Source organism: Caretta caretta, chromosome 3, assembly GCF_965140235.1.
Source record: "Caretta caretta isolate rCarCar2 chromosome 3, rCarCar1.hap1, whole genome shotgun sequence".
Lineage (NCBI taxonomy): Eukaryota > Metazoa > Chordata > Testudines > Cheloniidae > Caretta > Caretta caretta.
Window position 1 is genome coordinate 14,891,954 of NC_134208.1, and position 13,601 is coordinate 14,905,554.

At 37.9% G+C, this 13,601-nt stretch overlaps 1 protein-coding gene across 20 annotated transcripts in view; it reads right to left on the bottom strand.

Annotated features, from left to right (window-relative positions):
• SUPT3H (SPT3 homolog, SAGA and STAGA complex component) overlaps positions 1-13,601 on the bottom strand; it is a 483,439-nt gene that overhangs the window by 54,794 nt on the left and 415,044 nt on the right. For 18 of the 20 annotated variants that reach the window (XM_048845697.2, XM_048845708.2, XM_048845709.2 and 15 more), the window contains one exon: positions 1,297-1,360. The exons of the other annotated variants lie outside the window; for them this stretch is intronic. In XM_048845697.2, coding sequence (XP_048701654.2) covers positions 1,301-1,360 — 60 coding nt within the window. In that variant the 3' untranslated portion in view covers positions 1,297-1,300. The remainder of the gene's footprint in view (positions 1-1,296; positions 1,361-13,601) is intronic. 20 annotated transcript variants of the gene reach the window in all.

Sequence of the window (13,601 nt, forward strand, 5' to 3'; positions counted from 1 at the left end):
AATCCTACCAGATCATCCTGTCTGCTGCTTTCTAATTCACCCATATGCTTCTCAGAATTTTACTTGTTTGAGCACTGTGTATATAGTACTTGCAAGGTGACACGTCTGTGGCCATACTTGTGCTGAAAGCTGCAGCTTCTAATGGTTTCATGTGCTTCTTGGGGCAGAATTTTGCTCACAGAATACAGAAGAAGGGCCTAGTTCTGCAAAGTGATGAGTATCCTGAAATCCCACTTCAGTCATAGTTGAGGGCAATTTAGCACCTTTCAGGAATCTCTCAGTGGCACTTGGCCTGAAAGGAGAAGTGTCATTACAGCTTACATGTGCCTTGTGAAATAAAGCCATGTCCAAATTCAGCACTTGATCCTGCAAAGTGATGGGTGTATTTGGAATTTTCAGTGCAACACAGATGGGCGTAAATGTCTCTTAAGCAAAACCCATTGCAGGATTAAATTTGTAACTGGAGGAATTTCAAAATGGAAACCCAGAAATGACTTTATTTTGGGGATGTCATTCGCAGTAAAGGTTTTCACCATAACAACAAAAGATTATTTTCCACTTTTATAAAGTCTTTTGTCTGGAGAACTCAGCCTGTTTTGTAGACTTTAATGAATTAAGACTCACAGCAACTCGTTGAAGTGGGTATTATTATCCCTTTTTTACAGCTGAGGAAACAGTCTCAGAAAGAAAAGCAACTTGTGACAGAATTGAGAGTATAAAACATATCTTCTGTGTCTCACAGATTTGTTATAAAACTATTAGACAATGCTGACTTTCTGGTATTCCTCCTTTAGGGATTCTGAGGAGAGTTGGTGTACCTTAGGTAACCAAGCTCAACACAAAAGTACAACATGTCTTTCTAGTCCTAGAAATAAGATGAGATATAAAACCAAATTCCTACCTATTTGTAGAAACTAAAGGTTCCATGGGAATTTTCTTAAAACAGGGACATCAATTCCAACACAGGCAATTATATTCTAGGTTTCTGTAATTCCCCTGCTGTTTCAACTAAATTGTTCACTTCCTGTCCTAAACAGCTCTGTGGCATTTCTGTGTACCATTACACAGCTGCTACATTTCACCGTAGACCTGGCTCAATCTCAGTAATGGATGAATTAACTGTTGTTTGTAGCTTAAATTTGTAAAGTGCTTTGGGATCTTTCAGAAAGAAAGACAACTATATAGATGAATAATCATTAGATCAAGGAGAAGCTGAGGGAAGTTTTACAGACTTGCAACTACGTCAACCTACATTGTATTGCATAACAGTACATAAGAACATAAGAATGACCATACTGTGTCAGGCCAATGATCCATCTAGTCCAGCATCCCGTCTTCCGATAGTAGCTGGTGCCAGATGCTTTAAAGGGAATGAACAGAAGAGGGCAATTATCTCGTGATCCATCCCCTGACACCCAGTCCTATATTCTGGCAGTCAAAGGTTTAGGAACACCCAAAGTATGGGGATGTGTCCCTGGTCACCTTGGCTAACAGCCATTGATGTCCAAGTACGTAATGTTTTTATCCTAAGACTAACAGGGACTAACAGATCCCCCAAAATACAAAAATAACAGGGAATCTAGACTATTTTCCTAACTAATGGCAAGAAAGGAATGATTTTCATTCTTCATCAGAATCTCTCTCAAATTGCTTAGCAGCTATTTACTAACATTTATTTATTGTTCTGATAGTGCATATCCAGAATGTACACATTGTGTGGATGTAAGTTACAATCTATGCACAGCATGTGCATGTTTCTGTACCTAACTTTGATAGAACTTCCTGAAATTTCTAATGTATAGAATTGAGTTACTCTGTCATTCAGACATCTGACTGTATTTTCATTATTACTATACTACTCTACAATAGACATAAAGTGTGCATCTGTGTTGCTGCAGTGTATTTTGAGCTAGTACCACAGAAACCTTGAGGCCAGATTCTCATTTATACTACTCCCTTTACATCACACTGGCAGTGTAAGGGAACTTAAAGAGAGAGTAAGTGTAACATACTCCCATATTAAGGTCCTTCTACACTACCAGAAGGAGCCTTTGGTGATAATGAAAAACTGGCTATCTATATATATATTTATACATATTTAAACAAGGCTATGCTGAACATTTAAAGGTTATAAATGGTTTACAACATTAAGAGCTGTATTGTTTCCTAGGAGAGTTGCAGCTAAAGTGCACTTTATAGCTATCTTCTCTGTGCTTCTTTTTTCCTAACAGATTTAAAAAAATTTCTCAAGTAGCCAAATCAGAAGTTCCTTTATTGTGAGATATGATTCTAAAGAAATAAACAATTAGATACATTCATGCTGCACACATGTAACTAAACAAGCACTTGCACTGCTAGCACTAAGTGTGTGAAAAGATATGACAGTAGTGGTCTTTTGCACGCTTGTAGTGCAAACTTCATGTGCAGAGTCACTTTATGCCAACATCTCCTGGCTGAACAGGACCACATCTATACTGCTTAGAAGTCTTGTATGCTGCTTGCAACAATTCACGTACTGTGTTGTGTGTTAAGACACTGATGTATGTGCAATCCAAGAATTTTAAATGTCCCCACAGGATATCAAATGCTATCCAGATCATTTGTAAATACTTTCCCAGTGCTCCAGAGAAAATGAGCCAGTTCTTTTCATATGTAGTTAAAAGACATTTTTGTGTTATCTAAAAATCTATGTTCCTGTTTAATAAAATTATCTAGGCAACTTACTGTTTCATCAGCACTGCGTGCTAACTCTTTCATTCATTACTAAATTCTCTTTGAGTGTTAAGATTATCCCCAGTAGAAACAGCTGGGAAACTGTAATATAAAGTCAAACAACATGTTTAATGACCATTGAACTCCAAGAAACTTAGTCCAGAATGATACATCATTGTGTCAGATACTCTTAAGCAATATGCTGTTTGGTCTCTCTCTTTAGAAATATGAAACCCCTTGAAACCGCTACCACAAATAGTGAAACTTTTAAATTATTGCCAAGCCACCTGCTTTTCTCCAGGAAACTTCATAAAACCCTCCAAATTAGTAATGTCATTAAGTAAAGCTTACAAAACCTTTGTCATCCTGAAAATGTTTAGCTGTTGAATTTAAAGAGGGCAACAGAGCTTCTAAAAATCAAAAATATTGTCATGTATACTACATAGACTTTTAAATCCTTTCCAAATGAAATGCTTTAAAATAGCTTTAAATTTAAATCCTGTGTATGCAGTTCTTCTGAATATTAATGCTAGGGGCTGATCATATAGATCTTATTCTCAGGAGTAGTCCCATTCAGAGAGGACTACTGGACAAGTCATCTCCACTATTTATTTATCCCAATAAAATACTGCACAAACCTGCAGCATTTTGCACAGTATTTTAAAGAATTGTTTGTAATAAACAAGTAGCAACAGCTTGAGTTTCCCTTGTCCAATGCTCCTTCCTAATGGTTCTACAGAAAGTGGGTAAGCATGGATTATAGGACTGCATTCTGTCCATAAAGCAGCCAAAAATGTATCATCTAATCTTGGAGTAATTTATCCAATAAGATGATTTAGAGGACAGTTCAGTGGCACCATTTTTGGAAGGCAAAAGCAGAGGAAGGAATATAAATCAAAGGTGACTGGCAGGTAAAGGATATATGCAGCAATCAGCCAAACCATGTGCACGCTGGCACAAATTCAACAAGATCATTTATAAAAATTTTAAGTCAGGAGTACACAAAAGGGGGTCTGGTGCTAACTAAATCCACAGATAGATTACACGCCACTGAAATAAACACTTCCAGATGCTAGCATACAAAAACCTTTTACAGAAAGAAATGTTTTCTTTCATAAATCTGAAAGGAGGAACTTTGGGGTGAGGGGAAGGGAACAAGATTTTCAAACTGAGATCTGAGATCCTAGTGTTTTTATAGAATAATAATTCATATTTTCCAAATACAAAGTGTTTATATTATAGAACAACAATGCCCTGAAATACATCGGAAGGAAAAAGTAACCATAACTGTTTAACACACAATAGTAATATTCATATTTTAAAAGTGAAAAAGAACCAAAACCAAAATTGTTTAAATAGATTTTTTTCTGTGTAATTAAAACATATGTTAAATCATATGTAACTGATTATAAACACCTTGGATAACATTTTCAAAAGCACCTAAGAGACTTAGGAGCCTAAATTTAATTTTGAAAAGTAACTTCTGCCCTAAGGGTGAAATCCTGGCCAAAATGAATTCAATAGCAAAAATCACATTTATTTCTCTGGGTCCAGTATTTCATTCACATTTTCAATGAGACGTTGTCTCTCTAGTGTCTAAACTCTTTAAAAATGGCACTTAGACTTCTAAGTCATGGAGGTGCTTTTGAAATTTTTACCTGTAGTGTATGCCAATTATGTATCTGGAATCAAATTTTGTAGCATTTACTCCCAAACTGCTTATTAATATAGACTCATCTACTGTTTTGGCTGCAGCTTTCAGAAAATGTTGACAATAATCAAGATTAAACTTCCAGGTACTTTTCCAGTTAAGAAAGATGGCTTGCAGAGCAAATGTAAAGAAAAATCTTTATACATTTGATATGGCGTGCCTGAAGCACCCTTGTTTTTCTATATTTCCTGTACAATTTATCTTACTGATCTCTTAGAGAGTAAGCACCAGTTTATCTTTCCTTTATGGGGACACTGTTGAATCATATTAATTTATTCATGATCCCAACAATGTGTACTATCTTATTATTTTAAAAAGTTTACTCTCTCTTTGCCACCAAAAAATAAATCTAGTTGTCACTATTCTAGAGTTTTAGTCTCAAACAACAGCTAAGCATTGGCATGCCAGTAATGTTTCATAAATTTTGTTTTCTTTTTCATCAGATCATGGAAACCAGTAAGCTCCGGTACCAGCTTTATCAAAGTTTTTAAAAGATGTGGCTATGTGCTTCAGTGTTTGCTGAATGGGATGGATTTAAGCATCTGCTTAAGTGGTTTGCTGAATTGGTGCCATTGATGGTAATGATCTTATATTTCTATAGCATCTTTCATTCAAAATGAAGTGGAAGTTCTTTATAAACGTTACTATTTGATTGTACTATATATTACACGTGTGTATATATATATATATATATACACATACACACACACACTCACTCATACTTGCTTGCATGCACAGCAGGTACCATTAAAAACTACTTGGAGTGATTAAATTTATTATTTGTTATCTACATACAACATGATCAGCACGGTAACAAGGCACAAATAAAATCACTCCCTGCCCCTAAATGTTCTGTGGCACCCTCTCTATGGAGGGATTCATTAGTGTTCAGTTCTGTTAGTTAAAAAAAGATATTTATAAATAGAAATATTAATCAACAAAAAAGTCTTTAACTGCAAAGAAATTGTACTAAGCTCTTTCAATGATCGTTCACTTGTTCTTAGTTTTAACACTTTGAGCCACAGCATAAATCCTTTTACAGACATTTTTACACTGGGTCCTATAAGCTGTAATTGTCTGAAAAAGAAGTCTTTCTGAAACTCCTAGTATGATATGTCACACTCACGTATTTCAACACAAATCTGACTAATGCAGACAGTAATAAATAATATAGGCATGCAAATACTAGCTAAGAGTAAGGAGTGGTGGGCAGAACAACCAAAGCAAGAGGATTCTCAGCATCCTGATATTCTTCTAATCAGGAAATTCCAAAACTCAGCACCATGATTTTTAAAAAGTCTTCTGTAAACGTATAAGGGCATAGGCTGAAAGAATATGAAAATGTTTTCAAAACAGATTTCCAGACCCCTCCAATATATGATAATTCTGGACTGAATTATTATAGATCAAAGCAAAAGCTAAGCTCTGTCTAGTGGAGGAGAAATTGAGTTCATAAGATAAGATGTATTACTGTTCAGACACTTGGAGAGAAGGTGTGCATTAGTAAACAGCATAAAAACAGAGTCTTGTATAAGGTAGTTAAAAGTGGGAAGTGGGGTGTGTGTGTGTGTGCACGCACATGTGTGTGTGCGTGTTTGTTTTCAGGGCAATACTCCTGGCCCAAAGTAATTTCAGTTACATACAGTATCCTTCACTTTGTGTCCTAAACTATCTTTTATTAGTGTCACTGTACATTATTAAACACTTGCTGTAGTTCAGTTCCAATCAGACTGCCCTTCAGGACTGGACATAACTAAGGCCAAGATTTTGTCACTGAGGTCACGGAATCTGCGACTTCCAGAGACCTCCATTACATTTTCTGCTTCAGTCCCGAGGCAGCATGACTGGGGTTGTCGGCTGGTAGGGGCCCAGCAGCTCTCAGTTGCTGGGCAGCTGGGGACCCCACAGCTCCCAGCTGCCGTGGCTGGTGGCTCCTCCACAGCTCCCAGCTGCTGCATGTGGCAGGGAGACCCTGCAGCTCTCAGCCACCGTGGGTGGCATGGGGGCTCCCCCAGAGCTCCCAGCTGCTGGGGGTGGCAGGGAGACCTAAGAACCTAAATTCCACTAAAAATCACTAACAAAATCTTAGCCTTAGACATAACTCTCCTATACCATGGGCATCATTAAAGAATGAACATTTACCAATCCATACCGTTTATTATGGTAGCACCTAAAGGCTCCAATCAAGGTTAGGGCCCCATTGCATTACATGAAGTACAAACAGAGCGCTCTGACGTTCTAAACATCTAATTAAAATGAGACACACGCAAGTGCAATAAACAGATGGAAGAACAGGGGTTTGTAATCCCAAAGTGCTTCGTGAACAATATGCATGCAGCCTCACTCAAGTGCTGCCAGGGCTGGGGTAGCAGCTCAGTGTTGCAGCACATTCTGTATGACAGATTGCAGGGAGGAGGGAGATAAAGGGAAAATCTGGCCAAAGACAAGGGGGAAATCCATACTCTTATGAAAAATGCCATAGGACAGCAAACAGAACCTCAGTTTTTAAGGTCACATTGGAAACATTTAACACTGGATAAATTAATGGGCATATCAGATTATATTAGAATGGCTCACCTTTGGGATCTGCACTCTAAATTTGAAATGCTAAACTTGAGTAATGGACAAAATGCCCTAGGCAGTTTCTGGTTTTAAATATTTATGGTTTGAATGCACTATTTATGGTCATATTTAGATATTCTAGTCTATACATTTTCAACTCCAGGTTTGCAATGTTCTTTGAATGCAGCTCCTTTGAAAAACAAATGATATGACAAGGGCTCATTAAAATGGACATCAAAGCTGAACGACTCTATAATAACCAATCATCGACAGTTTTGTACCTTACAATAATGAAGATTTTACATGGATGTTATGAGGCTTAATTAATTAGTGTTTGCGAAGTGCCTGCAGATTCTTCAAATTAACACAAGCACCATATTTACTACAGTTTCTGAATTAATTTTCATATCTATGAAGACATTGGACTAAATCTGATCTCACTTTCACCCGAATAAATCAGGAAATATGACATTGAAATCAATGGCATTACACTGGTATAAAATATAAGCTAGTCTATAATCAGGGCCTTAGGGTGAACCATATACCTATCAGGCTACTAATTAATGCAGTTTGCTTTCCTTCAAAAAGACCCTCCAGTGACTTCTGATTTAACCCGAAAGGTAAGACATTATTTAGGGCAAGAGAGGTAATTCACTCACATGCTTCACTGTAGCTATGATTTGAGTTTATCTGAAGCCAAGACCTCTCATCCAATGAATGATGAAGTGACCTAATTATGTGAGTGGTGGCCTATAACCACCAAATTTATTCTAATTCAAGCCCTGAGTTGGACTGAACAGAAGGATAAGAAGTGGGAATTCAAGCTTTGCCCCCCTTTCCAGCCCTTAAACACATTAAGTAAAAAATGTGGAAAAAGTGTCATTTAATTTAATAGTTCATAAAAGCATTACTTTAATTTTCTGCTCAAATATAAATTCACATCTCAGTATATGAAATTCTGTTAATCCTACTCTGGCAAAACTCCCATTGAATTTTGCCTGAATAAGGAAGTAAGATTTAGCCCACAATGAAATAATGCAGAAATGTCTTACTGTTTTAGCTAATATGCATGTGGCGCAGAAAAAATGGATTCAATTACAACATATGGAATTACATCATCCCACATGATGAAGAGTTACATATTTCCCATTCCTGTCTTGCAAAATTATATGGCACTGTGTTTTAAATCAGTCATTTACATTGCTGCTGGTTGAAAGTCGGGATCATGCTTTAAACTAGGTAATAGAGGGCACCACCCATAAGCTGTCAATACAGAATACATGGATAAAATATATGTCTAGACTATCTTAGACATGATAGAGTGCAGAAGAATCTAGCATACACTTGCCGGCTTTCCATTGTGGCTTATGCTCTGAGGCAAAAACCTAAACGCTCTAATTATGTTAGTCATTTTGACATAACTATTAAGGTTAGAATAAATGCAAACGGATCATTTTCACTACTTTAATGTTAGCACTCTGTTACCATATGATTATGAAACTTTTAAAGTCCTCTTTAGGTCCAAACCAACATCTATCAAATACTGCTAGAGAATAAATTACATAAGTCAACTCTTTCTCCAAAACTGACTCATTAACAGCACACATCACAATCATCAGATGAAGGAGATGGGAAAAATGGTGAAATAACAAAAAAAAAAGGGAGAAAGATCAGATGACAGAGAATATTTCCATATTTTAAATCTCATGTACAGTGCCAAGTACATTGTTAATGCTTAACAAATAATAATAGCCATGCTGGAAAGCATATTCCCATTGGAACTTATATTTCTTGACAAAATAAGTTATGTTTCCTATGTTTGCTCTCAGTTTTCTTTTAAACAGAAGTAGAATCAAATATCACAGTCAGCTTTTGTGATTCAAAGTTACATACTAGCTAGTGCAAGGGACTAGTAGTAAGGACTAGAGCTGGCTGGAATGATTTTACAACTAAAGATGCCCTTTTCACAAAACCAGTATCTTCTGCAAGAAAATGTCAATTTTCTGTCTGGAAAATTGAGATGATGGCTCCCTAGCTGTGCCCCAATGCTGGAAAGCTCTAGTCAATTTTACTTTTGCCCAGTGAAATTGACAAAAGACTTCCCAGAGGGCTGCAGAGGCCAAGGTGCTCGGCCTCCCACTTTGTCATTAGCTCCAGACGACAGAGAGGCACAGAGCCAGGGTGCTGTGCTTCCCAGGCCCCCTCCCCCACAATAGCTCTGTGAACTGGAGACCTGGTCCTTGTCACTGATTCAAAGCAATCTGGATTGCTTAGTAAACCAGGTTTCAGAGTAGCAGCCGTGTTAGTTTGTATTCGCAAAAAGAAAAGGAGTACTTGTGGCACCTTAGACTAACAAATTTATTTGAGGTGCAAACAAACAAGATTTTTTTAATACGGCTAAATGCAAACATATTCAGCCAGGAACAAAGAATGTGGGCCATGCTTACAGGATAGGAGACTCTATCCTGGGAAACAGTGACTCTGCAAAAGATTTGGGAATCGTGGCAAATACCAGCTGAACATGAGCTCCCAGTGTGATGCTGTGGCCAAAAGAGCTAATGCAATCCTCGGATTCATAAACAGGGAAAACTCGAGTAGAAGTAGAGAGGTTAAGGGATCACTGATGATGGTTTATAAATACCTACATGGAACAAATATTTAACAATGGGCTCTTCCATCTAGCAGAGAAAGGTATAACATGATCCAATGGCTGGAAGCCGACGCTAGACAAATTCAGACTGGAAATGAGGACACTTTTAACAGTGAGAGTTATTAATCATTGGAACAATTTACCACGAGGCATGGTGGATTCTGCATCTTAACTTAAGATTGGATGTTCTTCTAAAAGATATGCTTTAGGAAATATTGTTGGGAAGTTCTATAGGGCTGTCTTAGACAGGAGGCCAGACTAGATAATCACAATGGTCCCTTACACATTAGAATGTATGTATCTATTAAATGGACTGCTTGTCCACAGCTGACTGAGGTGGAGCTGTTGGCGTAGCACTGGAATTGGATGATCTCCTACACTGAGACTTATTTCTCTTCTTTGAAAACTGACTGCTGTGATGGGTAAAACAGCTGTCTGTAATACTGCCACTGCTGTTGCTGAAGCCTATATTAGTGTCTCCTGGGAGCTGTGGTATACGCTTGTAAGGAGCCAAGAGTAGCTTGAGAGTCCTTAAATGAATGTAAGGTTTTATCTATTTTATCAGAAAGCAGGGATCGACCATCAAAAGGAAGGTCTTCAATTGTTTGAAAACTGTCCTCAGCTATGTCTGAGTTTTGCAACAAGGATGCCTCATTCTTGGCAGATGCCATCACTTTGGAAGACGAGTCTCTTACATCAAGAGTACTGGAGAGAGATCTTGGCCACCACACAATCATAGCAATGTAGAGCTGAAAGAGATGTCAAGAGGTCATCTAATCCAGCCTCCTATGCTGAGCAGGACAAAATATAGCTAGACCATTTCTGATAGGTGTTTGTCTAGCCTGTTCTCAAAAAAACTCCAATGATGGGTTTTCCACAATCCCTCTTGAAAACATATCCCAGGGATCAACCATTCTTACAGTTAGAAAGTTTTTCTTAATATCTAATCTAAATCTCCCTTGCTGCAGAGTAAGCTGATTTACTATGCACGTTTACAGAGAGAAGGTGAACTAAATTTTTCTCACAAATAAATCAGGTATCTTGTGTTCAGTCTTGTCCTACCTTCAGAGGACTTTGAGAAAATTAATCACTGTGCCCTTTACGACAGCCCTTAATATGTTTTAAGACTTATCAAACACTTCCTACTCTTCTGGTCTCACGATTAACAAACGTCCAATTTTTTTAACCTTTCTTCATAAGTCAAGTTTTTTAAACCTTGTGTCATTTTTGTTGCTCTCCTCTGGACTCCCTCCAATTTGTCCACATCTTTACCAAAGCGCGGTGCCCAGAATTGGACACAGTACTCCATCTGTGATCCACGATAAACCCCAGATCCTTTTCAGCAGTACTGCTGCCTAGCCAGTGACTTCCCATTTTGTAGTTGTGTATTTGATTTTTCCTTCCTAAGTGTAGTACTTTGCACTTGTCTTTACTGAATTTCAACTTGTTGATTTCAGATCAATTTTCTACTTTGTCAAGGTCATTTTGAATTCTAATCCTGTCCTCCAAAGCACATGCAATCCCTCCCAGTTTGGTGTCATCCACTAGATATGTCCTCCCAGTTTGACAGCAAACCACTGATAACTACTCTTTAAGTACACTCACTTTTCCTTAGTTTGCTTACGAGAATGTCAGGTCAAAATGTCAAAAACCTTACTAAAGTCAAGATATGTCATGTCTATACCTCCACTCCATCCACTAGGTGAGTAACTCTGTCAAAGAAGGAAATTAGATTGGTTTGGCATGATTTGTTCTTGACAAATCCACTAATAGAGCCCTATGAGCCTCTAGGTGCTCACAAATTAATTGTTTAAAAAAAACTGTTCCACTATTTTACCAAGTATCGAAGTTAGGCTGACTGGTCAATAAATTCCTGGGTTCTCTTTGTTCCCCTTTTTAAAGATAGGTATTATTGTTTGCCCTTCTCTAGTTCTCTGGGACTTCACCCATCCACCATGAGATCTCAAAGATAATTGCTAACGGTTCAGTTAGTTCCTTAAGTACCATAGGTTGAATTTTATCAGATGCTACTGACTTTAAAATATATAAATATTCCTTAATCTGCTCTTCTTATTTTGTCTTGCATTCCTTCCCCCTTGTTGTTAATATTGTGTTAAGTATCTGGCACCATTAACCTTTTTTTGGTGAAGACTAAAGCAAAATAGGCAATACCTCAGCCCTCTTGATGTCATATGTTATTAGCTCTTCTTCCCAACTAAATAGAGGACCTACACTTTTCTTCATCTTTCTATTGCTCCCAGTGGATTTATATAACTTCTTTTTATTGCTTTTATGAGCTTTGATAGGTATAAATCATTTTGTGCCTGAGCCTTCCTAACATTGTACCTACGTCTGAGCTATTGCTTTGTACTCATCCTTACCGATTTGTCCATGTTTTCACTGTTAAAGTCTGCTTATCTGAAGTCCATTGTTCTTATTATGCTGCTCTCATGCCTTACTTTTCCTTAGAATCATGAATTTATATCGCGATCTCTTATTGGTAACTACTACAGAGTTTGGTAGAGAATGGAAAAAAAAAAAAACCCTTCAAAACTGCATCGGGACCTGATAGTGCTTGTCCATGAGCCTCACTGTAAGAGCCAAAGAGGCCCGTGTATGCCATAAAGTCTTTGCTAGATTTAGTAGTACCTCATAAACAGAAAGGGAAACCTGGAGAATGTCTAAGAGCTTGTGTGTGTTTTCTTGTATAAGCTCTGCTTGAATACCCAAAGACGCAGCCATTCTTCCTGGATGCTCCTGATGAAATTTAAACTATTCAGGAACTGGAGAAGATGCATCCAGGGTTTTAGAATCATCCGGTGAGGAGGAGAAAAGGTTAACAGGAGCTGATGGATCCTCCTGTGGTATAACAGTCTCCTTAGACGATTATACCACGGGAGCAAAAAAGGCAGCCCAAGCAAAAAAGGCAACACAGATTTGGAATAGACACCCCACAACACAGGCACAATTTATACCCTGGAGAACACTGCATACCAATGGTGCATAGCACCAAGACTAACTAAAAAAATAAACTAAGCTATAATAAAATAAAAAGAAAACTCAAACGGCACTAAACTGCCAGTGAACTAATTCCAACAGAGGGAAAACTAAACTAGTTAGCTACACAGGAGAAAAAACCCATAAGGTAAACTGCATGGGAAGCTCAGACATAGGCCACTGGTAGTGAGAAGAAATGGAGGGGGTCTGGGTGGTGCCACTTTTATGCACCTTCAGTGGGGACTAAATTAATAGAGAACAAGGATAATAATGAAGAACACTCTAGGTGAGTGCAATGGGGGCAAAGGCAGGATGACTAGTGGGAATCAATGGTATTGCCAGTAGAGATGGGGAAATATTAATGCCATTGTTCAAGGCACTGGTAAGACCTCTTTGGGAATGCTGTGTACAATTCTGGTCACTCATGGTCAAGAAAGAGGAATTCCCAACTTTGTGTCATCAGAAAATTCCATCAGCACACTCCTATTTCTTGTGTCAAGGTCTTGAATTATTTTGGTCCTCAAGGTCATCTAATTTTTCCTCCAAAGAGCCAGAAAAGCTATTTAAGCTGAAGGACAATGCTTCAGCTTCAACAAGAAAAAATGGATCCCCAGTCATGGACCAGGACCCCCTTGTGATACCCGCTATAGAAACACAACGAAAATATGGTCGCTGCCCTAACAATCTTACAATCTAACTGAGGCATGTAAGTGACTTTCCTAAGATTACACAGGAAATCTGTGGCAAAGCCAGAAATTTAACCCAGTCCTCCAGTGCCTTAAGAACATGATCCCATCCTCTAGGGAGAAAATCTGTTACCATGATATTTGATTTTATGATACTTAGTCTTAATGTAAGCTGCTTTTATTGAAAATTTCAACAAGACATTATATTTTTTCAAAGTTTCTGTTTTTTATCTCAAGGGCAATGTCACAGGATCTCCTATCCTGAGATTCCTCACGAATAGCT